Source organism: Nothobranchius furzeri, chromosome 2 (assembly GCF_043380555.1).
Source record: "Nothobranchius furzeri strain GRZ-AD chromosome 2, NfurGRZ-RIMD1, whole genome shotgun sequence".
Lineage (NCBI taxonomy): Eukaryota > Metazoa > Chordata > Actinopteri > Cyprinodontiformes > Nothobranchiidae > Nothobranchius > Nothobranchius furzeri.
In genome coordinates, this window is record NC_091742.1 from 14,289,769 (window position 1) to 14,316,770 (window position 27,002).

The 27,002-nt window shown below is 43.1% G+C and overlaps 2 protein-coding genes across 12 annotated transcripts; both read right to left on the bottom strand.

The window, feature by feature from the left end:
• Positions 1–305: 305 nt before the first annotated feature.
• Positions 306–7,391, bottom strand: LOC139062685 (spectrin alpha chain, non-erythrocytic 1-like). 10 transcript variants are annotated; one of them, XM_070544330.1, is made up of 10 exons: positions 4,719–7,391; positions 3,368–3,490; positions 3,080–3,214; positions 2,891–2,967; positions 2,702–2,806; positions 2,594–2,626; positions 1,434–2,521; positions 1,042–1,353; positions 741–947; positions 306–658 (listed from the first exon to the last, which is right to left on the bottom strand). In XM_070544330.1, the coding sequence occupies exons 2-5, from the start codon at positions 3,419–3,421 to the stop codon at positions 2,800–2,802; spliced, it is 273 nt and encodes a 90-aa protein (XP_070400431.1). In that variant the 5' UTR covers positions 3,422–3,490; positions 4,719–7,391; the 3' UTR covers positions 306–658; positions 741–947; positions 1,042–1,353; positions 1,434–2,521; positions 2,594–2,626; positions 2,702–2,799. The 10 variants fall into 10 exon arrangements, 9 of the variants coding, with proteins under 9 accessions (XP_070400431.1, XP_070400427.1, XP_070400416.1 ...); XM_070544326.1 differs by having other exon boundaries at positions 1,434–1,662; positions 3,080–3,297; positions 4,719–6,973; XM_070544315.1 differs by having other exon boundaries at positions 3,080–3,297; positions 4,719–6,972.
• Positions 7,392–8,953: 1,562 nt separating this feature from the next.
• Positions 8,954–25,098, bottom strand: mpv17 (mitochondrial inner membrane protein MPV17). Of its 2 annotated transcripts, none has more exons than XM_015947755.2 (8): positions 24,946–25,098; positions 23,747–23,827; positions 14,838–14,953; positions 14,558–14,650; positions 13,090–13,185; positions 9,928–9,960; positions 9,770–9,822; positions 8,954–9,422 (listed from the first exon to the last, which is right to left on the bottom strand). In XM_015947755.2, the coding sequence occupies exons 2-8, from the start codon at positions 23,817–23,819 to the stop codon at positions 9,353–9,355; spliced, it is 534 nt and encodes a 177-aa protein (XP_015803241.1). In that variant the 5' UTR covers positions 23,820–23,827; positions 24,946–25,098; the 3' UTR covers positions 8,954–9,352. The 2 variants fall into 2 exon arrangements, with proteins under 2 accessions (XP_015803241.1, XP_054604134.1); XM_054748159.2 differs by lacking the exon at positions 24,946–25,098 and adding an exon at positions 24,616–24,869.
• Positions 25,099–27,002: the final 1,904 nt, after the last annotated feature.

Here is a 27,002-nt window from a genome sequence, read left to right on the forward strand (position 1 = left end):
ACACTTTGCGCCCTGTTTTATAAAATGTAGTGTTAAAAATAAATGTTTTTGCTCAATTACTGGAATTTCTTTGGTTAAGACAAAAGTGAGGAATAATCATTTACAAGTTATTTGTACAACAGGCCCATTTTAAATCCCAACAGTTTCTTAGCAGACAATAGAAATGTGTTCTTTACTAACTTTACTTGGTTTAAAAATCTTACTAAAATAGTGCCGTATTGCAAAACCCAATCATACTTGTTATGTATACATTAGTTTTGTAGATATTTTTTACAGATATATATTTGTGTGCAACAAATCCAAACTTAGTTTGTCATTCTTTATTGAAAAACAACAAAATACAGTTATACAGAAGTGTGGGAAAATGATAATGTGAAAGTATTGCTATTTAAATGTAATCCTATTTATCTTTAAAAAGAAAAACTCTAAAAATGTCCTGTACAGCATCATGACAGAAGAATGGTGGTCTGTCTGTCAGAATGTGCTGAACAGATTTGCTCTTTGAGGAGGAGTGTCATGTTTGGAGGAAGGTACTTAACCCAAGACATGCAGAATACAACACTGACCAAAAACTGATGGAAAAAATGATTTATTTATAAGGAGGAACTTAAGGTGCACAGATAAGTCTGTGGTTGGAACTGCAACAACAGCTCAGCGTCTGGAGGAGGGAGAACACAGGTGAGCTTAGGTTCTGGTTTCAAAATCCATTGTAGGCAGGCAGAGGTGTTCAGCAGACTTACTGTGGTGGGTGTATGTGTTGGCTGGAGGAGGGAGAGGTAGAGAGGAAGCGCAGGAGAGGGAGCAGAGGTGGAGAGAAGCGGGGCGTCCTGGTGGATGGGGCACTGGGTGAGATGAGAGGTGGGTTATGGAGGGTGGTGATAAGGTCCGTGTGTTGAATATCCAAATCCTGGAGTAGAGGTCAGTATCCAATGAGGTCGACAGGAATCCTGAAGAATGGTAAATCCAATATAAGAGCAAAAACACTACGAAATAACATTAATCCTAGGAACACTAGAGGTAACACGAGTGGCTGGTTACTACCAAAACTGAGGCAATCTTCTGGCGTCAAATTGTGTCCTCCATCCACCTTAAATAGGAAAGCACCCCGCTGATTGCTGATCAGGAACGGCTGGGGTGGAGTCACCAGAACCATGAAGAACGTGTCTCCAGAGACAACTCGGGTCCTGGTACCAATCAGGAAAGCGGACCTTATCACCCAGAGCTGCCAGGTCACGCTCAAAGCCTTCATGTTCACGCTGCAGAGCCTGAACGCTGGCCAGGTGGTGGCCGTAGTTGTCTGTGTTCAGGGCCTGGTTCTTCTCCTCGATCCACTCTTTGGTCTCATCAGCGTCTCTGAGAAGACATCAGAACTCCGTCTGAGTGTGGGTCCAAACTCTACTGACCCGTAAGCGGCGCATAAGTGTGCGGGGTACCTGTGGAAGCGCTACACCTCATGGGCGCTGCCCAGCATGTTGCAGCGAGCGCCAGCGGTTGTTCAGCTCCTGGAGAGAAACCAAACCCAGTGAGATGAAGGTGGACGCCAGCGGGCTGGACGCCGGACGAGGAAACCTGGAGACGGATCGCTCAGACAGGAAGGGAAGAGCTTCCTCTTACCTTGATGGAATTAAAGTTAGCCGTCGTCTGAACGCCCAACCGTACGGTCTGAGGTCAAAGGTCACAGGAAACACACACCAGTCAGCAGTCATACAGATGCATAAAGATAACTGTAGCCATGGCAACCAGCTGACATGTCCCCACTTTCACCAGCACCTGGTGCCTGCCGGGTCACCTGAATTCCTGTGTGATTTCAGCACGGTCGGCCGTGACTGCGGCCATCAGAGGTGACCTCTGATCAGCTGAATGAACTCACCTTCTAGGGTGACGCCGTGTTACCCCGGGTTTCCACGGGAGCCGTCAGCAGCACGTTACTGCAGCAGCTTGTCTTGCTCGCGTAAGCTGCTGCTTGGCCCTTCCCACGAGACGCGAAGCAGCAGGGGAGCAGCTGTCACCGACCGAGCACAAAGTCACTCGAGTGACTTCGTCAGTAAACACAACAACAAGCAGGAAAAATTACAACATGGTTTGTGTTTTATGTTCTGTCCGTTTTATAATCGCCAATACGGACCTGAAAAACAAAGGAGACCGCTAGCTGTGTGAAAACTTCTCACGGGACCGCTCAGTTAGTAACCTTTTTTAAAAGTAAAGCAACCGGAAAGCAGTACGTTCTTTATTCTGAAAATCTCGGTAGCTTCTCTCAATTTCCGCGTCCGATTTCCTGTCTTTCCTTCCCCAAAAATGTCGAACTTGACCCGTTTCAGAGGCGTCGCGCGTAGAAAATAGAACCGGCGCGTAAGGGCCGCGACATGCTGCTCCTGAGACGTGGCCGACTCGCGCTGCTGACGGCTCCGGTGGAAAAGGTTCTGTTGACCACAGCGGTTCCTATCAGCAGCTATGACGTGCTGCTGCAGTAACGTGCTGCTGACGACTCCTATGGAAAGCCGGGGTTAGAGTCGGCTTCATCCTGTAAACAAACAAATGAGTGGTAACAAAAACACCACGTCTGGTTCTGGTGGAGGCGGAGGACAACACGCACCTTTCCAGGAGCAGAACCCAGATGTTCTTGTTGCTACAAACAGAGACGAGCAGAGTTAACAAACCAGGAAGTGAGAGGGACCAGCTGCTGCAGACAGGTGACGCTCACCTGAGCCTGAACCATAGGAGCCTCCTCAGCCATCAGACCTTCTGACTCCAGTTCAGATGCCACCTTGTTGATGTCCCTCAGGCGGGACTCGTTGGCCTTCAGGTCCTGCAGGACAAAAGCACCTGCTGATTATCACCTGAGCTGATCTGACAGCTGCTGCTGGAAGACGGAGAGGAGGAAAAGTCCAACCTTCTGGAAGTCGTCAAACTTCTTCTGCAAGACCTCGACCTGCTCCAGGTCCGACCCGTCTCTCCATCCTCATTCAGCTAAAGACGCGAGTTCAAGTAAAACAACCTAAAGTCACACAAACACAAAGCAGGTGTGGAGATGTTCGCTCTGAGCTGGAGGTCGTTCCTCGGCTGTGAAGGGCACACGAACCTTGTTGGTGCTGTTGAGCAGCGTGAGGATGTCGCCCTTCTTCATGGTGACCTCTCCAGGACTCTTCTCCTGGTAGTCGTACAGAGCCAGAATCAGCTCCTTCCCGGTCTCATCGTCAGTTGGAGCCACTTGTTGCTGTCGGGTTAACAGGTCTGGTGTTAGAACGTGGTGGATAAGAATGTTCTGACGGGCCGAGGGTTCTGAACCAGCGAAGTGACCTGGACCCAAACAAAGTGAGCCAGAACCTGCAGACACCTCAGAAACATGTCAGGACCAGACCTGCTCTACCTTCTTCCACCATGGTCTCTCCTTTCTGGGTGACAGCCTTGATGCGAGGTTCATGACCTGTGATCTCAGCCTGCAGAGCCTGGTGCTTCTTCAGCAGGTTCTGGACACCAATCAGGTCCTTTCCTGAGGACACATGTTAGAGTTCAGCATTATGCAGTAGACAGACCAGTTTAACCCAGGGGTTTCTTTCTTCTACAATCTGCTCTTTAACTGTATTATTTCCTGCTATTTCAGCTGTTAACTTTATTTTCTCTCTAAGTGTTTTTCTCCCCAGAAGAAGCTACAATGATGTTCTGCTGAGCTGTGGTGGCCTCATGGAGGGGGCCATCGTCTAGCACACTGCTGCTAACCACTTAATCATTCTCCCTCTCCTGATAATAACATTTTACTTTCTTTGATGTTGGATGTACTACTACTAGTTTACCCGTTTAATTATAGATCCACTAGGATAAATACAATAAAGTTTATCTCTCGCCAAATAGAATATTTACTAAGAAATCACAATGTAACGTGTGTGTGTGTGTGTGTGTGTGTGTGTGTGTGTGTGTGTGTGTGTGTGTAAAAGCCATGCGTAGTGTTTATTTATAAAGCATATGTTGTTGGATTTTATCCAGAATCGAGACTTTGAAAATATAAAGTTTAATTACAGTTTGATTTATTTGACATCTGTATAATGTTTATTATTTTGTTTTTTCCCCCTAAATACCTAACGTTTTAGTTAACATGAATATTAGTCATTCATCCCAATACATGAAGTTACACATTTTAAATTTTAATAGGGGAAGACTGCAGGAGGGAGCAGTAAAATACAGGGGGTCCCCTGCAAAAACTAACTTTAGGAGTCTGATGAAAGTTGCTGGTATTCCCGCTGCTTCTTCGGTAAACAGCGCCAACAAAAACAAAGAAACTTGGGATCTTGTCGGCGTGGCAGTGGGATTTAAGGGAAACGCTGTATGCCCTATAGACTTCTCAACGAGCTGCAGTATTTCTCCGGTCAGATCTGTCTCCGAGTTCCACGAGCGGTCAGCCCGCAGCAGCGAGGCGCCGCATCGATCAGCCTGCCCGGCCTGACCGCTGGGGATTACCGGATGAAAGAATAGAGCACAGAAGTGTCCCCCCAAGCGGCGCGCCCCGTCATATTTCAACCCATTTTTATCTTAAATGCACTGGGTTTTACCCTATTACCCATTTAAATATGCCCTATTAATTATTTTACCGTATTTTACATTTAAATTTCATGGTTAAACAGTACATGCTACATGTTAAACTGATAGTTAGCTAGCTACTTCGGTAAACTCAGCTAGTTTAAAGGCAGCAGTAACATAAAATACAAATATAGATTTTAACTTACCGAAAAAAATGAAGTGGAGACTCCTTGGACGCTCTATTAGTGCAATTAATACCACAGCAAGTCATTTTGTCCAACAATTGCACCAATATTATCCAAAACAGAATTCACAAGCACAGAGACTCAAAATCCCGACACAGTTTCCAGGAGAGACCGAGGCTGTACTGAGGCCTTTCCACGGAGCTAGCTATGTGGTCACGTGGGTCTGAGGCGGCGGTCACGTGTGTCGGATGCTCATTAATTATACAGAATTTTAGGCTTTCAATACACTTAAACAGAAGAGTGAGAAAAAAATTCACCCCCCTCAGAGTTGTCATGAGTATAAACTAGATAATTTAGACAAAAAACCATTTTTTGAACCAGGCTGTAAACATGTTTATTTCTGCTGTGAAAATGGCATTTTTAACATGGGGGTCAATGAGGATTTGCTCGCTTCTGGTACCAGCCCCCAGCGGATGAGGGTGGAACTGCAATTTTTCTTACTTCCGGGTTGGGACCATTTTCTGAGCGGCATTGTGGGGGCTTGGTTTGGACCTTCGAAATGCCTACCACCTGGTTCGGATCCGCCAAGGGGACGAATGGAAGACCTCCTTCAAGACGCCACTGGGGCATTTCAAGTATCTGGTGATGCCTTTTGGACTCACCAACCTTCTGTCTTTCAGAGACTGGTCAACGCGGTATTGGGTGATCATATTAATGACTTTGTGACCGTCTATCTAGACAATATCCTGATTTTTTCCAGCTCTATCACCCAACAACAGAAGCATGTCAGGGCTGTGCTTCAATGTCTCCTACAGAACAGACTACGTAAAAGCAGAAAAATGCGAGTTCCATGTCTCTGTGGTTAAGTTTTTAGGTTTTGTTCTGGAGAGCGGGCGGTTAAAGGCGGACCCTGATAAGGTGCAGGCTGTGGCGGACTGACCTAAGCCCACCACAAGGAAGTAGTTACAATGGTTCCTGGGTTTTGCCAATTTTTATGGACGGTTTATACGTAACTATAGCCAGACAGCCGCTCCTTTAACCTGTCTCACATCCACCACTAAACCTTTCTCCTGGTCTCCAGAAGTTGAAGCGGCTTTCCGTACCCTCAAAAGAAGTTCACGGAGGCTCCAGTTCTCACCAGACCGGATCCAAGCCAGTAGTTCACTTTGGAGATGGACGCTTCTGACACTGGGGTTGGAGCCATTTTATCCCAGGTATCTCCCGTTGACCATAAACTCCATCCCTGCGCCTTCTTTTCTAGATGGTTGACGCCGACGGAGTCGGTACGACATGGAGGACCGAGAGTTGTTGGCAGTAAAGCTGGCCCTCGAAGAATGGAGGCACTGGCTGGAGGGGGGGGAACAGCCCTTTGTGATCTGGACCAACAACCAGAACTTAACCTACCTCAAGGAAGCAAAACGGCTAAACCCACGCCAATACCGCTGGTCACTTTTCTTTACTCGGTTTAACTTTGTTATTTCCTACCGGCCAGGGTCCAAGAACATCAAGCCAGACACCCTTTCCCGTCAACACTCGCCTGAGGACGACCCCGGCCCGGTTACTATCCTGCCCCCATCTTGCATGGTGGCAGGACTCACATGGGAGATCAGAGACTGAGTCCTGGAAACCCTCAGGGTCGATCCCGGTCTAGGTAACGGCCCCCAAACAGACTTTTTGTTCCTCAGGTCGTACGAGGGAGGGTTATCCACTGGGCTCATACCGAAAGGTTCGCCATTCACCCTGGTGTAGGACGGACTTTGGGCCCTCATAAAGCTCTCCTTCTGCTGGCTGTCAATTTATAAAGGTGTGAAGGAGTACGTCTTGGCGTGCCATGTGTGTGCCCAACACAAAGGTAACAACCACTCACCTGCTGGTCTACTGTGTCCCCTTCCCGTTCCGTCTTGCCCCTGGTCGCACATCACCATGGATTTTGTTTGTGAGTTACCCGTCTCTCGTGAGTTCAATTCAATATTGACAATAGTAGATGGGTTCTCCCAGGTTTGCCACCTTGTACCTCTGAAATCTCTCCCATCTTCTGCCATCACTGCCCAGCTCCTGATAAAACAAGTGTTTCGTTTGCATGGAATTCCCGAGCAGATCCTCTAAGACTGCGGCCCCCAGTTCGTTTCCAAGGTCTGGAAGGAATTTTCCAATGCCCTGGGAGCCCGTGTATCTTTAACCTCTGGATTCCACCTGCAGACCAATGGACAATGCGAACGCATGAATCAGGAGCTGGGAGCTATGCTTCATTGTGTGTGTGCTACCAACCCCGCCTCCTGGAGCAACCACCTGGCCTGGATGGAGTACGCCCACAACAGCCACGTCTCCGCAGCTACAGGTCAGTCTCCCTTCGAAGCTTCCCTCAGTTACCAACCCTCTCTGTTTCCCCTCCAGTCTGACTCCACCACCACTACACCACAGTTTCTTCGCTGGGCTCGTCGAGCCTGGACAGCCACCAGGGCCGCTCTTCAGCGCACTGCTGAAAGGAACCAGCAGTTGGCGGATCGGCATTGCCGCCCGGCGCCGGTCTACACTCATGGACAGATGGTCTGGCTGTCATCCAGAGATGTGCCCCTCAAGGCCACGTCCAGAAAACTGGCTCCTAGGTCCTTTTAGAATTGTGGCTGTTCCCAGTCCTGTGACCATTCGTCTGGAACTCCCACGGTCCCTCAGTATCCATCTGACATTTCATGTGTCCCTGGTCAAGCCTGTGGCCACCAGCCCTCTCTGTCCAACCCCGGACCCACCGCCGCCTGCTCGGTTCTACAAGGGGGGTCTGGTCTACCAGATTCTGTGGATCCTCGACTCTCGCCCCCGGGGAGTGCAATACCTGGTGGACTGGGAGGGGTGTGGCCCAGAGGAACGTTAATGGGTCCCCCAGTCGTTCGAGGATCCCCCCCTCATCTCCGACTTTGAGGCCTCTAGGACCGCCGCTGGGGCGCCTGTTAATGGGGGGGGGGGGGGGGGTATTGTCATGATTCTCGTGCCGAGGTGAGTGCTCCTCCTCAATTAACCACCTTTGAGGTTCTGTTTTCCACAGGTGAGGAGCAGAGGGGTACCAGCTGCGCCGAATTGTCATTAGGAGCTCGGATTTAAAAGGAGGATGGAGACACCACTCGAAGCCGGATTACTCCAGTTTTGGATTATCACCACTACCATCACCTACTCTGCTACGAACCATGGATCTTCATACTACGTCCCATCCTCCTCCACGGCTCCTGTATCTCCCCTCTCCGCTTCCTCACCTCCCGCTCGGCTGGGTCTCCGCACTCGTTAACCTCAACCCACCACTTCCCCCACAGCTCGCTGAGCTTGGACTCTGAACAATCGCCTCACTGCTTCATTCACTGGATTTCCAGTGATCCTTTGGTTTCCGTTTTTGCAAAATAGACTAAGTCCTTACCTCCTGACTCCCGTGATGATTCTGCATGTCTTGAGTTAGACGCCTTCCACAAGTCATGACAGAAATAAACCAAAGGGGTGTAGCTCACCAACCAACAAGCTAGTTCCTCAGGAACAATGGGAAGTCCTAGCCTCAGAATAGAAGCTAAAATGTTTCTAGGAACTACGGGAAAGGGTTCAGAGTTCCCATCTGTCCGAACGCGTAAAAGGAGGCTGGTTCCTGAAAAGTTTTTAAGAACTACGAAAGGTTCCTTCAGTCCAAAAGTGCCTTTCATTTGCTCTCATTTTGTGGGGAAAAAAAACAAACAACGTTGAAGTTTTATCCCCACAAATAACACAAGCCTGAGCGTGGTCCACCATGTTGTGGAGTTGCAACTGCTAATGGATAGCTTCTACTAGCTGTGACGCACTCTGCCCTCTCCTTCCTGTGGGCAGTCCCAATCAAAGGTGGGCAGGGCATGACACAATTTCCATGTGACATAGAAGAGTTTGGCTTTTTGTCGGAAGAACAAATGACAGCAGCAGAAAAGTCACGCTACAAGTAGTAAATTCGATTTTTAGCTTCATGAGGATTACTGAATAAAAATCATTACCCCCCCCCCAACAAACAACTAACTCAAACAGGAGCGCCAGAGCTTTTATTCTCACAGAACATCACTCAAAAAGGATTCATTCATACTAGAGACCATGGCAGACTTGTTGAAAAACAAATAGTCTGAGCATTTCACACACACACACACACACACACACACACACACACACACACACACACACACACACACACACACACACACACACACACACACACACACACACACCTCTTTTTAAGAAGTTTCAGACAAATTTCATCTGGATGTTTTTTTCCTGACTTTTTATTACCTGGAACAGTCTCGCCCACCAGAGCGAGGTGGGAGGAGAGGAATGGATTAAACCAAACATGTAAATCACAAGTACATTATCAAAAGAGCTCATCGAGTCAGCGAGGGCGAAAACCAGCAGGTGTTAATGTGTGTTTCTACTGCAGCACCACTGCCAAGTCCATTAATAACCAAGTTTCACGGCCAGTTCTGCAAACGCAAGTTTGACTTTCAAGTGCGATTGTGTCACACGGACTAGACCCGACCTTTACGTGTGACTCAGTCACAGTTTTACACGTTGGAAATACCAGAAGAGTAAAATAAGTCACACACTAGCATCTACAAATGAGTAAATTCATCATCATCATCATCATCAGAAGCAGCAGCGAGTTCTCTTCAAATCTTATTGGCCTTCCAGGTCAGGTAGGAGTTCCAGGCAACAGCGACGACCTGGACGACAGCCAGCCTGCAAGGAGGAGCAAAACCGCGTTCATCAGCGCGACAGACACGCATCACGGAATATTTACAGAGAAAAGCTTCAGGGCAGCCAGGAATTATTGTGATCTATTAAACTGATCTTTGTCAGAAGTTTTCCAGACCTCCTGAAGCTGTTCTGAAGGTTTCTTTTAGACTTTTTGGACAATTTCACCCAAAAATTCAGACAGTCAAGAAGTTAAAGGCAAATGAAGACGTCTTAAAATACAGAAATAAAATATCCTACGTGTACACACACACACACACATATATATATATATATATAAATAAACTTTACTTCTGAACACAAACCAGTAGAACCTGAATGAAAACTCCAACCTGTGATGAAGTGGGATGAAGTAGAAGTTTACGATCTGAACGGGAGGCCACAGCTAAAATGGACAACAGCATTCTGGTAAATTCTCGGGTCACATTTCTAACGGAGCAGATCTTATATTCTCTGAATCAAGTCGAAGAGAAGATTTGGGAAAACTTACGTAGTAGTTAGAGAGCAGAGCATCCGTGTAGTCCTGTGGAGACAGCAAGGAAACAGGATTTCATCTCAAATCTACAAACTAAAACAAAAAAACAAAACCTGTGCTTTTTAACTTTAGTCCTGTGTGTGTGTGTGTGTGTGTGTGTGTGTGCACAAGCAGGTGTGTCTGTGTGCGTGCATGTGCGTGTGTCTGTGCATGTGCGTGTGTGCATGTGCATGCATGTGCGTGTGTGTGCACGTGTATGCGTGTGCATGTGTGTGCATGTGTATGCACAAGCATGTGTGTATGTCTGTGCATGTGTGTGTGTGCATGTGTGTCTGTGCATGTGCGTGCATGTAAGTGCATGTGTGCATGCAAGAGCGTGCTTGTGTGTGAGCATGCATGTGTGTGTGTGCACGTGCATGCATGTGTGTGTGTGTGTGTGCGCGCGTGCACGCATATGTGTTTGAAGGAGACTGCTCAGACCCAGACCAGATCTCCTGTCGTCTACCTAAAGGTCACCTCGGAGAGCCTCGACACGTTAAAACAACAAGCTAATGTTCCGGGTCGCTTTGCTTTCCAGGCTGAAACACTTTTCTAATTACGGCCAAACAAGCTTCTTTTACCACCGCAGGAAAAATTACGTCAAAATCTTCTGTCCACAAAAACGGAAGAGACATTTCCACCTACTTAAAGTCTTAAAAGTTACTTTATGCCAGTTTAGCCAACACACTGCAGTCCTGTTGGTCATGTTTTTCCAGATTCAGATGCATTTTGGGTCTTGTGGTTCGAGTGGAGCATCTTTAGTTTCAGCGGGGCAAAAACATTTTTAGTCAGCCTCCAAGTTCCCACTTAAAAGATGAGTCCTGTAATTTACATCACAGGTAAACCTCGACTACGAGATACAAGATGGGAAAATAATCCAGAAATCACATTTTAATTTATTATTTTATGAACTTATTTGCAACTTATGGTGAAATTATTTCTGGCTCTCACAGACATGTAACTTTCTGTAAGAGGCACGTCTGCCCTCCACTCGTTCCCTGTACCTATGACACCTGTTGGAACTGGTTACCAGTATAAAAGACACCTGTCCACAACCTCAAACTGTCACGCTCCAAACTCCACCGTGGCCCAGAGCAACGAGCTGTCAAAGGACACCAGAAACAAAACTGTAGTCCTGCACCAGACTCATGACTGAATCTGTGGGAGCAACTATCAGAAAGTGGAAGGCATACAAGTCCGTAGATTATCTCCCTCCATCAGGGACTCCCCGCAAGATCTCACCCCATGGAGTCAGAATGATCTGCTAGAATCCCAGAACTACATGGGGTGACCTGGTGGATGACCTGCAGAGAGCCAAGACCAAGGTTACACTACGCCACCGGGGATGTGTCCTGCTTATGCCAGTACAGGCCCGTCTGATGCTTGCTAGAGAGCATCTGAATCATCCAGAAGAGGACTGGGAGAATGTCATATGGTCATATGAAACCAAAATAAAACTCTACTGGTCGTATTTGGAGGAGAAAGAAGGCTGAGTTGCATCTAAAGAATACCATATCTACTGTAAAGCACGGGGGAGGAAACATCATGCTTTGGGGCTGTTTTTGATCCGTGTAAAGGAAAGAATGAACGGGGCCATGTAACATCAGATTTGGAGTGGAAACCTCCTTCCATCAGCAAGGGCATTGAAGACGAAACATGGCTGGGTCTTTCAGCATGACAAAGTCTGTGTAGTTCCAAAACATCTCTGCTATTTACGAGATCTGCATGGAAGAATGGGCCAAAATACCTGCAACAGTGTGTGCAAACCTTGTGAAGACTTACAGAAAACGTCTGATCTATACATACCAATTTATTCGTAACAGCGCATTTCAACACAGCGTGAGAGCTGACCAAAGCGCCTTACAGAAGGTCATAATAAACCAGAATAAAAACAGTTCAATAAAAACACAGTCGATGTTTAGCTGTGATGTAAATTACAGGCTTCGCTCATCATTAACTTGGAGGCTGACTCAATACTTTCTGGGGACGGAAAGTAAAGATGCTCCACTCAAAGAACAAGACCCAAACCGCATCTGAAACTGGAAAAAAGTGCAAAACCAGCAGCAAAAGTCCACTAAAGCTTCTGGTTCTAATCTGTTCACAAAACTACGACTACTGACGCTGTTATCAGAATTATGAGCTTGTGAAGGTTTAAGTTTTAGACTTCATAAGGACTGAAAACATTTATTTGATTTTTTCCTGACCTTTAAATCTGATCCCTGTTGGTGTTCAAGATTAAATAAGTTAAACAGTTGATTTTTAAGTAAATTAAACTTAAAAAAAAAGAGAGAGAACACTTTGAAGTTTTAGAGCGGCTGTTCTGTCGGCAGCTCCATTAACTTTCCTCTCACACTTCCTCGGTGCCAGGCCCGGTCGGAACGAGCACATTTGTCATTTATTTTGTGTCCTTTCTGACATTTACCAGGCTGGCCTTTCAGGTCCGCACCTCTCCTTCGGTAAATAATTGATGGTGATCAGCGGCACGTTGGGTAAGTAAAGCAGTGATGGACGTTTGAGCAGCTGGCACAACATGACAGTTCGCTCTGGCCGGGCATACAAATACACACACACACACATACATAAATGGAGGTATGAGTCACCGCAGCTGCCCGCCACCCCCCACCCCCCCCCCCCCCATTTGTCTCTTCCTCCATCACAGGAAATGGTTTCTAACCATGAAAATGAGAGGTGAGCGCTGGAGGTCAGATCCTGAACCCATCAGCAAGAGCAGAAAGCCTCCTGCTCAGTTTGAGTCAACACTCGGGTCGAGTTGTAACAAAGTCTTTGTCCAAACCACTGAAAGAGTAAATCACCACTCGGTACAAACAAAAGGAGACATTTTTTAAAACTTCCTTCTCTAAATGTGTTTTAAACTAGATCTTTGGGCCAGAAATGAAAGTAAAAATATTTTTTCTTAATTATTCTGATGCTCAAACCCACAGAGATAAACTGTCTGGTGTTCACTGGCAAAGACAAAGGTTTAGGTAGAAAAGCTTCATGAATAATTCATCATTATCGATTCTGCTTTAAAACAATGATTTGTGTATAATCTGGACCTACTGAATACTCTGGACTGAAAAACTTTTTAGCTGCACCGCTGATTTCTGCAGCAAACAGACACAGATAAAGGTCACTCACCCTCTTGAGCTTGGCGACGTTTTCCTCCACCGTTAGTCCGTTCAGAGCGCCAGAAATACACAAGAAAGCTCCCAAAAAACACGGAGCAAAACACAACTATGACAAAAAATAAAAAATAAATAAAAAACACATAAAACAGGACAATTAGTACATTAAGTACTTCATATTTGCTTTGCATTTGAAAAAAAAACTCTTAAAACTGTACAGAAATATGATGAGGAACAGCTGAATTAATGTTAAGGTTAATCTTTACTCTGTTTAAATTAAGCCTGTTTAGGTTATTTGGGAAGACTAGCTTCATTCATCATTTTACTACAGATAAATACCCTTTTCTGTTTCAACTTGAAACATTTATACTAAGAGACATTATATTTATTTAACAAATTCAACATTCAGTGAAATCACCACAAAAATGTCAACCTGCAACAGTCTTGATTTCTTGCAATTTTATCCTCATTGGTTTTGCTGTGATTTCAAAATCCTCTAAAGTGATCTCAGATTTCTTACACTTTCTCAGTAAAATAAAGAAGAGCTCAAGATGAGTTTGATAAGAGATCAAACGAAGTATGAGATGAGCTAAATTGAGAAGAGTTTAATACAAGAATGAGAAGATTAAGAAATTAATTCTAGAAAAAGTTGAGAGCTTGATATGAGTTTGGGACGAGTTTGATTTGAGTTTGGGACGAGTTTGGGAAGAGTTTGATTTGAGTTTGGGAACCGTTTGATTTGAGTTTGGGAACAGTTTGATGAGTTTGGGAAGAGTTTGATAAGAATTTGGGAAGAGTTTGAGAAGAGTTTGGGAAGAGTTTGATTTGAGTTTGGGACGAGTTTGGGAAGAGTTTGATTTGAGTTTGGGAACCGTTTGATTTGAGTTTGGGAACAGTTTGATGAGTTTGGGAAGAGTTTGATAAGAATTTGGGAAGAGTTTGAGAAGAGTTTGGGAACCGTTTGATGAGTTTGGGAAGAGTTTGATAAGAATTTGGGAAGAGTTTGAGAAGAGTTTGGGAACCGTTTGATTTGAGTTTGGGAACCGTTTGATTTGAGTTTGGGAACAGTTTGATGAGTTTGGGAAGAGTTTGATAAGAATTTGAGAAGAGTTTGGGAAGAGTTTGAGAAGAGTTCAATACAAGTTTAATATAAGGTTGAAACAACTTCAAAAGGACTTTGAGACGTGCTCGACATAAGTTTAATAAGAATTCTAAATGCATTCGAGGAAAGTTTGAGATGAGTTTGAGATGAATTCTAGATCAGGACAAGGAATTTCTGTTCAGCAAATTGTATCAAAGATGCTCAAAATTCCATTGACATGAGGGCCAAGGGACTCCCACGAGCAAATCAAGAAACCCTCACAAACCTTTCAAGACCGTTTGGAAACTAATTTGTTGCAAACATCTGGAATAAATTTGGCAAATTTTCCTTAGCTACTTCTAGAAGAGGAGGAAAAGAAGGATTTGGAGGGTTTTCTCACCTGATCAACCAGCATTTTCTTCATGGCAGCGCTCTTCGTTGCTCCCACCACCAACCTGTCTAAAACTTTGTACCAGCTGCCGATTACTGGACCCTTTAATCAAAGAAAATAAATGAACCCCAGACACTTTCCTGAACATTATAAATATTTGATTTAAATGCTTCCCAGTAGATATCAGCAACTGCATCCATTGCAGATTCCTTAAATAAAGCTAACATGTTGGTGTTCCTATGAGGACAAATAAAGTTGAACGCCCGGAGATTAAATAAATAAAAATTACCACAAAGAAGAATCCTATGCTCATCATCTTGGCTGTCCGTCTCACATTGTGATGAGCTAATCCTCTCCTCTCAATCAGCTGTTGGGAGATGACATCACCGACACCCACTAAAGACCCTGGAGAACAACAAAACTGTCAGTACACCGAGCGTGGTGTTACATGAATGTAATCCCTGTCGCTGCAAACACTTTGATTAGGAAGCATTTGTTACACATGAGACAGCAACACTACAGTGTTTGCCGAGATCTTTAGGGAAATGTAATCGGCGTTTCTGAATATCTACAAACAGGAAGTCAGGGTTTATCCCAGCGCTTTATAAGCCTGGCGGGCCGCCAGGCTTTGCTTGCCCACCCGCCAGGCTAAGCGTCATGCCCCGCCCCCCTCCCCGACCCTACCGTGTTCGCTGACACGAACGGCGCAGCGAAACTAAAGCCCTTCATCAGCTGATACTGGTGAGAAACAGCAGCCGACCGTGTGCAACCCCCCCCCCCCCCCCCCTCTCACGGAGGAGCGCTGCGGGACGGAGCACGTGATCCCAACCTCCCCACGGCCGAAGCCGCCACGCTTAACTCATTTTCTGGGGGAAACCCTGAGGAAGTGCATCACATAAGACTCAGCTGCTGTAACACTGCTTTGTCTCTACTTTTGCTATTAACTATTTCTCTAAAATAATTTTCAATTGGGCCTCATGTCCTGATAAGTTGCAACCAAAGAGCCAGGCTTTCATGGTAACGTTTCCTTTTTTAATTTCAAAAGATAAACTTTATTGTCAGCCATTTTTCTGGCGTAGAAAAAGCAGCCAAAGAAAGTCCAAATAAGCCATGAAACACCCTTCATAAAGGCTATGAGACAAATACCCTCTAAAACACACTCGCTGTAAAACTTCAACCCGTGGATCTTACAATTGAAAGACTTTATAAACTTTTCAAAATTTCTAATCATTTCTTACTTATTCATTTGTAGTTTCTGTTCTTTGCATACATTTTTAGACTTTTTCAGAAAAAAAGTTTTATTCCTGGTTTAGGCTCCAAATCAAGAAAAGAGTGCTGAAGTGGTTAAATCTGGTCACCAACCCTTTGGGTAAGAGGAAGTTGTTTCTGGAGCCTTTAGCTTGATTTTCTGCACACACCAATGGTGGACAGCACCCGTTTCATCCTGTGTGCAGGAGGCGGGGCTTAGGGGTGGTGCCTGAAGAAAGGGGGTTGGGCCGTTGAAATGTTTTTTTCCCCTTTCAAAATGTAGCTTGGTTGAAAGGTTTTTTCCAGGAAAAACTACTTCCTCTTATAGTGTTAACTTCCTCACACCCTCTCCTTATTCCGCCTTTCCTGGGATCCACCGATTTTCCCCCTTCCTATTCATCTCTCCTCCCTTTCCTTACATTTGTTAATCACATTTGTTAATTTAGTTTCATTTAAAACATATTTTTAATCATGTTTTAAAATCTTGTTTATATTTTAAGGCGCCGTGTGATTTTAATCCTGAGAGGCGCTTTAGAAAAGATCCTTTTCGTCCTTCAAGATCATCTGATGTAGAGAAATAATGAAGAAAATCCTTTTTGGTCAAATCATCTGATGACCTGAAAATATTTGTTGGAAATGACCTGAAATTACAGCTTATTATCTGTAACAGAGAGTTAGAGCCTTTTATGTGTTGGCTAATGTTGATTAGCTGTGGCCGCCAACCAGTGGCGGATTTAGCAATTTGGGGGCCCAAGGCGAACACAGACATGGGGCCCCTTACACTAAATTTTCGACAATCTTACCTTTAACTGGATTTGCGAAACTCTCCCCTCTTCTGACATGAGCTATTTTCCCTTTTTATTAGTCGTCGTCTTTTTTCCTGTATTTCCCTCCCTTTGAGCGTTTTCAATATTTGCTCAGCTTTCTTTTTCCTGTCAGTGCTCCTGTGCTTTTGCCTGTTTTTTTTTCTATTTTCCATTTTGGTCCATGATTTCCTCCCTTTAAACATTTTCCATTGTCTTTTCTTTCTGCTTCCTTTTGATGTTTACAAAATTGTAAAATTGTAATAAAAAGTACAAAGTGTGTAACTCTTCTCCTTTTTTCAGAACAACCTCAGCTTTCAGTGTATGGTTTGTATTTAGAATTTATTGATATTAAAGCCTTTAAAAGATCAGCTTAAAAGTGAAAAAAGCAACAAAAAAAAAACTGATTTGAATGTTTTACATTTATTACTGAACAGTAATAAACTTTGTATCTGTCCTAAATCGTCTGGAGAAAGTCCAGAATGCTGCAGCCAGATTTCTTTCTAATGCTAATAGACGCTGCCACATTACTCCCATTCTGGCGGATCTACACTGGATTCCGGTGCAATTTCGGATTCAACACAGGGTTCTTACTTTTACTTACAAAGCCCTGAATGGTCTAGCCCCCTTATACCTGTCAGAGCTGCTCACCCCCCACCCGTCACTAAGGTCTGCTGATCATCTATTGCTCATAGTCCCTAAAATGAAATATAAAGCTCGTGGGGAGCGTGCGTTCACCTTTGCAGCTCCAAGACTTTGGAATGCACTCCCTCTGGTGGTACGCCAGGCTTCTTCACTGGCACAGTTTAAATCCAGCCTGAAGACACATTTCTTTAATTTGGCTTTAGGTCAATGATCGGTCTTTTATGCTGTGGCTCTTCTGTTTTACTGACTTCTGTTTTTCTCTTTTATTGGCTGTTTTATACATTTGTATTGTTTTTAGGTGTTTCTATTTTATGACAGCTTTTATCTGTGTTTAATGTGTATGTATGTGTATTTTAAATGGCTTTTTAGGTTTACCTCTCTACAGTGCTTTGGTCAGCCGACATGCTGTTTTTAAATGCGCTATATAAATAAAATTGGATTGGAACAGGAACTTCGAAATGACTTGGGCAAACAATTTAAACTTTGAACTGTAATGCATCCATTCTTAAAAAAGTTTGAACCTTGGTATCTTTTTTAGCACTTTTTAGGACCATTTATTTTTGTAAACTTTCAGACGTTTTTATGTGATGTGGTAGGTCTTGAAGCAGTTTCTCTCCAGCTGCAGGCAGAGTCCTGCACACCTCACACTGCCACGCTTGTACACCGTGAACTGCTATACCAAAAACTTTTGTTTTAGCAAAAATAATTATTTATTGTAAAAAGAAATAATGCTGGAATGAAGCTGAATCTTATAATTAGCAAATAGATGAGGACCGTTCAAATAAAAAAATAAAAAATAAAGACTGAACAAAAATTCATACCCTGGTTCACTTGAGATATGTCCTTCTTCGTGGTCACGGTCTTCAGACATAAGCCTTCTGGGACACCTAATTGATTGTGTTGATTTTCTTTGAGGCATTTCCATAATTTCATGCCGGCTTTTCATGCCAATTAGCGTCCCCGTTCCGTTATCCGCTTTCACCTCTGTGCTGCGCTCCGTTTCAATCAGGCTGTACAGCAGGATTTCCATAACTCTGATTGCTTAATGCTATAGATCGTTGGAAAGCTGCTTTTATGTACTTTTAGGAACCGTTGAAATTTTTTCAATCTGATCAGCCATTCAAAAGTTATAAGACGGAGCATTTTGATGACAAACTCAGCACGTCTCTGAATCTGTGTAGTGATTCGTTGCGCTCAAGACAGGGAATCCCGGTGGCTACCGTAATGTATTGTATATGCACGAAAAGCCCTATTTTTAATCATTTCAGCACTTTTGGAATTTTAATGATATCTTGAACAGTTCAGGAATTATGGTAACGAGAAGTGTGCATGTCCAATCCTGTCTGCGGCCACAGGTTGGTAATAAGAATATTGTGGCATTAACAGAGGGGTGCCGGCGGTCAGGGCTAGGGGACCCCCCAACACAAGGGGGCCCCAGGCGGCCGCCGACCTATGCCTAATGGTAAAACTGCCACTGCCGCCATCTTGGATGAGATTTCTCTGAAAGCTTCATTAAGAATCGTTCGTGAACAGAAAACAACTTTAGCCTACTGGTGATGGAGAACAGAGAACTCTTGTACAGTATTTCAGCCTATGAGGTGGTTGTCCCTCATCTCTCTCTCTCACGCACGCACACACACACACACACACGCACACACACACGCACACACACACACACACACACACACACACACACACACACACACACACACACCAGATAGCTAACTGGGGGGTGTCTTGCCTAAGCGACCAAAGCCGGGGACCACTGACCTCCATCCCGTGAACAACAGCAGCTGTGGTCTCATTTATCTCCGCTGTGTGCTGAGGAGGATGCTCTACAGTGGAAATCCCAGAGGAGGTCTACATTATAGATGCGTGTCGACCGATGCTGACTTACGGGTCAAAACCAGTAAAAATCACTAATGCCACCAGGTCTGAGCTAACAGCCGAGGTAGATAAACTATTGTTGAAAATAAAGGAGAAAAATGTAAACGATGTTAGTTTCTATTGAATCTTTAAATTCTGATCAATAAAATAAGAATGTGTAGTTAATGGATCCTGAGTCACGCATCACATCACCAGCGCTATTCAAGATGGCTGCCACCATAACCAACAACTTATGTTATACTGAGTCTGGAATCTGAATGTTTCCTTATTCAAGCAGGTTTTCAGATCCTTTAATGTGATTATTGTGTTTGTTTATAATTATCAGTATGTTGAAATTTTCTTCTGTTTTAATTTTGATGTTTTTGTGAAGCAGATGAATTATTTATGAATGGTGTTACACAATTTAACTTTTTATCAACTTATATTAAAAGTTTGAGCTGAGTGAAGATGGGTGAGTCCATGCAACACGTTCTCACACCTGAAGCGGCTAAAACTGACGATGAGTGACCAAGCGTTTGTTTCCAACACGTCGGGAGCCGCCGCACGGTGCCAGAGCGTCGGTTTCCGAAGCCCGCGGCAAAACGCACATTTCCCCAACATTTAACCTCTAACCTCTTGCTACTAACCTTCCCCTCACCCCCATCCTAACCTTAACAGTTTCTCGTTCTAAACTTCTCGTTAACCGTGTTTGAGGCGGACGATACAACTAGGAACAGTTTTTCATGCGCCAGTGGGTTAAGGTTAGGATGGGGGTGAGGGGAAGGTTAATTCAAGTTTATTTATACAGCGCCAAATCACGACAAGAGTCGTCTCAAGGAACTTCACACAGTAAACATTCCAGTACAGGTCAATTCATTAAGCCAATCAGAAAAAAGCTTCCTATATAAGGAACTAGGGCTGAACGATTTAGGGAAATAATCTAATTGCGATTTTTTTCTTCAATATTGCAATTGCGATTTAATTCGCAATTATTTTCTCAAGGGGCTTTTCTCATTTTTCAACTATCGGAAGCAAAAAAAAATAAATAAATCTATGTAACTTGTACTGAATATAAACACGTTTGTGTATCTACATATTTATCTACATATCATATCAACAAGTTTATTTGTCTACATGAACACTCACAAGTAAAAACAACATTTTATATTTTAAGGTGCAATGCTTTGCAGCCAGGAGCACATCTATTGAAGGACCATAGGTATTAGCTTCAATTGTGAAAATTGATTTGCAGGAAGTGTGTCCCATATATTGAAGTATTTTGATTTTAGCGTTTTTGACGTTTTGTCCATGCAGAGCTTCCGTAGTTCAATTTCGTTCATAGCTGTGAGCCAGTGAAGTTTCTTACAGTTTTCTTAAGATTAACATTTCTTACGGTTTATCTTCACAAACCTAAATAAATAGGATTAATTTAGATTTTAAACACAAGAGAAAAACATCAGTTTAAAATATAATGCTTCAAAATAAAGAACGCCTATAATAAAGAGCTACTAAAGAGTAAAAATCATATTTGTTATTCTAGAAAGGCTCCCTCTGTTTTAGTGCTTTTGCCTCCATCTAGTGGTGATTCAACTGAACTACAGATAGAGTTCAAACCATCAGTTTGGAAGAAGAAAAGATCTTTTCTATAGTGCCTCTCAAGATAAAAATCAAGAGGCGCTTCACAAAAACAATAAAAATTAAAAATATTAAAAATTATTTAGAAAATGATTAGAAATATATTTCAAATGTGCAAAAAATAGACAATTGTGATTAAAAATGTAAAAAAAGAGAGAGAGTGAATAGGAAAGAGGGAAATCGGTGGATCCTGAGGAAGGTGAAATAGGTGGGGAGAGCAGAATAAAGAGAGAGTGGTGAAGAAGGTCATACAAAACCAGCTTGAACAGGTGAGTTTTCAGCTGCTTTTTAAAGGAGACCACTGAGTCCACTGATCTCAGGCTCAGGGGGAGAGAGGTCCAGAGTCTGGGGGCCACAGCAGCAAATGATCTGTCACCATTGGTCTTTAGCCTGGTGATGCACAACCAGTAGGCTTTGATCACTGGACCTCAGGGACCTGCTGGGGGTGTAGGGACTAAGAAGATCACCAATGTAAGATGGTGCTTGTCCATGTAAGGCCCTATAGACCAGAACCAGGATCTTGAAATGAACCCTGAAGTTGACTGGCAGCCAGTGAAGCTGGAGGAGAAGCGGGGTGATGTGGGTGTGTTTGGAGGACTTGGTCAGAAGCCGAGCACAGGCATTCTGAACCACCTGTAGACGGTTCAGGGAGGTTCTGCTCAGACACGTGAAAAGAGAGTTACAGTAGTCGAAGCGTGAGGAGATGAAGGTGTGGAGAACTGTCTCAAGTTCAGAGCGGGACAGAATGGGACTCAGCTTTGCAAGGAAGGAAGGAAATCCACTCAGTTTTCCAAAGGATTTTAAAATAAAACTGTTACCATACGCTTGAATTATCTTTGTAAAAATCCTCTGAACAAAAACACAATTTTAATTTTTTAATTAAAGGCCCCGTGTGTGAAATCCATTGAAATCACGATGAAAAAATGTGACTCTTTAGCGCCGTGCAGTTCAGAGAAAGTATTGCAGCTACGGTGGCCCACTCATGAGTTTGACTGTATAATCAGTTTCTAACCTGTGTAGCTTAACCCACACGAAGCTTAAAACAAGCTACTCTACCTCTTTAAAAAGCATTTATAATTATGACTGTTTATCAACCTACCAGTCCTGAAGGAAGCAAGCTAGTTCTGTTAGATCTTGAAGCGGTCACGATTCACACACGGAGGGGTGATGTCAGCTGGGAGGTCAGGTGTTGTGAGAAATTGTGTTCCCCTGAAATATTCTGTCCCTCCCGTGTCGGGAGATCGCACTTCTGGCTATTTTCTCAACATTTGTGATCAACTTTTACGGGAAAATTATGTCATGTAATGTAATAATGTTATGCTTGTGATTTTTATCTGTAATTCCTCCTAAAAACAATAAAAAGATAGAGTAAAAACATTCTTGTTCACTCTTTTGCAGCAAGCTTACTTATCATATTTGAAAGTTATGTAAAAGGATGTAATCTCACTCAGGTTAACATCTTTTATTTGAGGTAGTTCAGTCCTCATAATGGACAGTAAGTTCTGTGAATTAGGAAATATTTGCTCTTGACTGCCTAAGGGAAACAGAATATTTCAGGGGGACATAATTTCCCACAACACCCATTTCACGTGGATGACGGTGCCTCGATGTAAACAAACTACCAGCTTATATGGATATGGAGCGATCACTGGCTGGTCGTTAACCACGGCTGGTGGAGGAGTGTTGGTGAGCCGGGGACATGCTGGAGATCAAGTAAGCAATGCTGACTTATCAACCAGCTAATCGTGGCTCGCGGCTGGCGTGGTGGACATGGGCGTCACGAGCTACCGAGCTACTGTTAGCCATGGCTAGAGCCGGGGAGACGCTTTGTATGTGGTGTGTACACTCCCACGGATTACCAGAAAAAGGAGACCCAAGTCTAAAGGTAACGTTTGAGAAGAAGCCCTCTGAGTCGGAGCGTCTCTGTGACGCGTGGAGAACTACATCGCTGTTAGTGAAGTGTTGTGGAGATAAAGTAAACAACGCTGATTTAGCCACTGGCTATCGGACGAAAGCTGGAGCGTGTTGGGCGAGACGGCAGGCTGCAGGAAGAGAGGAGACTTGAGTAGAAGGACTTTGGAATGGACACGCTGGGACCGGATCGGGAATTCTGGTACTAGAAAAAGACGGATGAACAACTTGAAGTGAGTTTGGGAGTCAGGGACACTAATCGGAGGCTGGCTTCCAGATAATAGCGGGCGGGGGTCTGAACATATGCAGCTTCCTTGTGTTGGACATGATGACAAACTGACTAATTTTATGTGTCTTTTGATTTAATCGTTTTTTTTAAATTCAGACTAACAAGTACAGCAACGGTGTAGCTATTCTTTTCTATTTCTTAGTTGAATTAGCAGACTCTATGCTTCCAGGGTGCACTGCTGCCCTCTGCTGGTTCTTTCAGGTTACAGTCATAGTCCAAACGGGTAACGTGGAGCCCGTATGTCCCTAAACAGCTACTGTATTTTAAGATGGTGGATGAACATGGAGCGTCAACCACAGTTTATATATATATATATATATTTATGTGTGTGTGTGTGTGTGTATAATTTTAAGTTAGGAATATTTAGAATTGATGTTGGTGAGAAATATTAGTGAAAAAGGACAAGTTTGTGAACTGGAAACAGGATTTGATAGTAAACTGGTAAAAATATCACACACTGTGCCTTTAAATCTTATCTGTGAATAAAAAATAGTTAATTTGCTGTTTGTTTTGAACACATATCAGCAGGTTGATTTGCTCAAAATGAGTTTCCCTCATCAGGAAAACCCACCACAGCGGCATAAATGTTTTGAATCGAGCAACATTTGAACCGAGTCTTGAAAGCACAGGTCAAAGGTTATCGTTGTTGTTTCTGCTGAGGTTCGCTGAAATGGAGCAAAGGCTGGTCTTCATATGAACCCAGAGAACATTTTACCCTCTCTGTAATATTTAGCTCTGACGGGAACAAATCATTTAGATGTAATTTAATATTGATAGAAATGAAGTCAGAGATGTTCCTACCAGCAGTGACGATCTGGACAGTCCATGGGTATTTGGTCATTAGGGTCTGGTAGGATCTCCACAGACCTGCCATTCTAACTCCTGTGATGAGAAATAAAACGGATAAAAGGGATTTTTTTAAATCAGTATATTTTGAGAGTTCTCTTCAAGCCTCCAGCTGGAGTTCTGATGAGAGATCTTCACATGTAAACCAGAACAGAATTTGACATTAAAGCTCTGAAGGATCAAGCACCATCTTCTGTTAGAGATCTCCTTGTTCAAGGTGTTCCCAACAGCGCAGGCTATCCTGGCTCATCCCTTCAGTTATGCTGCTATTGCTTATGATTATTTTAATGCATGTTTTATGTCTTGAAAAGTACAACACACATTACTGTTGTTCCTGTTTAGGCTGTTCTTGATGTAACCAGCAGGCATGTGGCTCAAATCAAGCTAATCAGCCTTGCCACGTCACCCATTACAGCATAATCCAATTAAACTCATAACGAATGCATTTACAAAATATTAAATACTCGTTCAGCCTAAGTAATTCGGGAGAGAAGGGTTTGACACAGGTTTAAAACCAATTGTCATATTGAATTTGACTTTAGAGAATGTTTTCTTAAAGTCGAATTAAGGATTGTATTTTAGTAACTAGGGTACGACCAGAAAATGGTAAAATTTTGTTTAAAAATACGCAGATAAATTAGAAACACTCGTATTTTTGAATGAGATTTGTGGTAAACGTTTATTCATTTAATTAAATGTAAATTTAACTGTCTTCTCTTATAGCCGAATTAAATACTATACTTTAGGCATTAAGAAGCAATAAAGACAGTCCTTGCTAACTCAATCATAATTCGGTATTTTCCAGATAAATGTAAAACTCTCACATTTTCGAACGAAATTTGGGAGTACGAATATGGGTCTCGTACCAATTTCAGCCAAACTTTAAATACGTTCTTTGTGTTGGAGACATCAGAAAAAGAAAATAACTGACTAAATACGCTTTAACGAGCAGGTTTAAACAGAGTTTGGTTGACTAGGATGAGAAGTCTTAAACGGGTCAGTCAGTCACGTTCTGACAGTTTCTACTGAAGGATTTAATCCTCGTTACTGAGCAGAACTTCCCAGAACATCTCTCCTGCTTCACCTCTAACTGTGTTGTGTTCAAAGCAGTTTAAAACCTAAAATATAAAATAGTAGAAGAAACATGCACGTGCCTGCGGGGTGAACCCGGTGGCTCACCGAGAGGAGCTGGAGGTGCCTTCATGTCAGCTCCGATTTTGGACTTTTCCAAAAGGGATTCACGGTTAAAGACAAAACAAAGCGTTCACATCTTCAGGTTTAGATGAGTATGTATTAAACATGGCGATAATTGCACGTGTAGATGTTTATTGCTTTGATAAACACGACGCTTTATTCTGGAGGCTTAATTAAACTGTAAAAACTAGTTCCTTTTACGCTCATTAAACATAGGACACAAAATGCCTGTCAGCAGGCAGCAGCAGCACACTATCAAAAGTTTGATTTGGAATAATTTTTATACAAAATGTCCATTAGATAAATGATAAACTTCCGTAAATTATAAAGGTGATCATTGTTGTTTCCTACTGTACCTTTACGTTACATGAAACGTTCGTCATTTCCGCTGTAAACAAAGTGTATGGCAAGCATTTTTAACATTTAACCAACTGCCTGGATTTCTATTGAATTATATTTCAATTTGACCTGGTCAAAATTTTATTTTTAGATATCCTTTAAGTTTTCATAACATTTTTGATAACACAAGTCCAGTCTAGTCACTTACTTATAACACACTTTCACACACACGACAGGAAGACCAAAGGGCCGAACACAACATGAAATAATCACACAATTGCAGAGTCGCCACAAAAATGCATGATTCTATTCCTGGCATTTGGCAAAAATACAGTAACCTCAGTCTTATTCTCACTGATGCTTAGGTAATTTAAAGCCATCCAAGATTTCACATCTGTACTGCAGTCTAATAAGGGCTGGATTGAGGTAGCTGAACCTTGAGCCATAGACAGGTACACTTGTAAATCATCAGCATTGAAATGACATTTGATTTTGTGCTTATGAAAAGGGGCTCCAAGAGGTAAGGTAAAGGGAGAAAAAAAGAGGACCAAGAACAGATCCCTGTGGTACCCCCCAGCTGAGGTCTGTTCGTACAGATGTAAACCCTTCAAAACTTACTGCGAAATTCCTCCCAGAAAGACAAGGCCTCACCCATTCAAGGGTTGCTCCCTAATACCCACCCAGTTCTCAAGTATATCTATCAGAAGGCCATGATCGACTGTATTGAATGTTGCAGATAAATCTAAAAGCAAAAGCAGCACAGTATCGCCTTATCCGTAGAACAGAAAATATCATTCAAAACCCTCAACAAAGCAGTTTCTGTACAGTGATGGGTCCTGGACTACAGATTGAAATAGGGCAGAGGAGCAGGAAACTGTTAATTAATTATGCCAAATTTCTAACATGAATTTGCACGAATCCCAAGGTTCAGTGCACACGCAGGAGCACATTTCGGGAAACGTCTGCATACGATTCACAGTTGGTGTAAACAACGGTCCGTCCGGAAGTTGTAACGAAACCGGACTACATCAGTCCTGTATTCTGTGTGAATGATGGGTCAGATCGTAATCTAGAGCCTTCATCACTTCTTCTTCTTCTGTCGTTCTCTTAAATAAAGTTATTAGCATTAAGTTCAACCAAAAAAATCCAAATTCAGCCATATTTGTGACAAACTATGATCTCTTTTTAATAAAACCAAATAAATAAAATTCAGCAGTTTAATCTGTGTGGTTGTTTTTTTTGTTGTTTTTACAAAAAAAATAACCTAAAACATCTAAAAGCTTTGATCTCTTGTTTTTGTTCCTGTTGCAGCTTGATGGACAACCTAACTGCTACGCTGTGCTGTTTGGGCCCAAAGATCACCTCAGAGCAATCTGTACTAAATATAATTTTACTCATCAAGGGACCTGCCTACAGGCACCCCAACACCACCCCAAGATTTATTTATTCAGCTTGAAAGGCAACGTGCACCCCCCACACCCCACACACACACACACACAAATGTTACATCAAAATGACCGTCTCAACCATGGGAAGTGTGGTATGTCCTGATGTTTCAATTTACCATGGCAACGTTATTAGCATTAAACATCATAAAAATGTCTCATTGTGCAGGTGACAGGTCCCTTTTCAAAATTTCCAGTTTTTTTCACATTATTTTAATGCCATGTAATTTCTT

What these genes read in the sequence shown, in the direction of transcription:
- LOC139062685 (XM_070544295.1), bottom strand. Translation starts at nt 1,249, where the DNA reads ATGAAGGCTTTGAGCGTGACCTGGCAGCTCTGGGTGATAAGGTCCGCT. An exon ending in AGAAGATTGCCTCAGTTTTG is followed by an intron (nt 948 to 1,041) that starts GTAGTAACCAGC and finishes ACCATTCTTCAG; the next exon opens with GATTCCTGTCGACCTCATTG. An exon ending in CAACACATACACCCACCACA is followed by an intron (nt 659 to 740) that starts GTAAGTCTGCTG and finishes TCCCTCCTCCAG; the next exon opens with ACGCTGAGCTGTTGTTGCAG.
- mpv17 (XM_015947755.2), bottom strand. Translation starts at nt 23,819, where the DNA reads ATGGCAGGTCTGTGGAGATCCTACCAGACCCTAATGACCAAATACCCA. An exon ending in AGAAAATGCTGGTTGATCAG is followed by an intron (nt 13,186 to 14,557) that starts GTGAGAAAACCC and finishes TTTTTGTCATAG; the next exon opens with TTGTGTTTTGCTCCGTGTTT. An exon ending in CTCTGCTCTCTAACTACTAC is followed by an intron (nt 9,823 to 9,927) that starts GTAAGTTTTCCC and finishes TGTCCATTTTAG; the next exon opens with CTGTGGCCTCCCGTTCAGAT.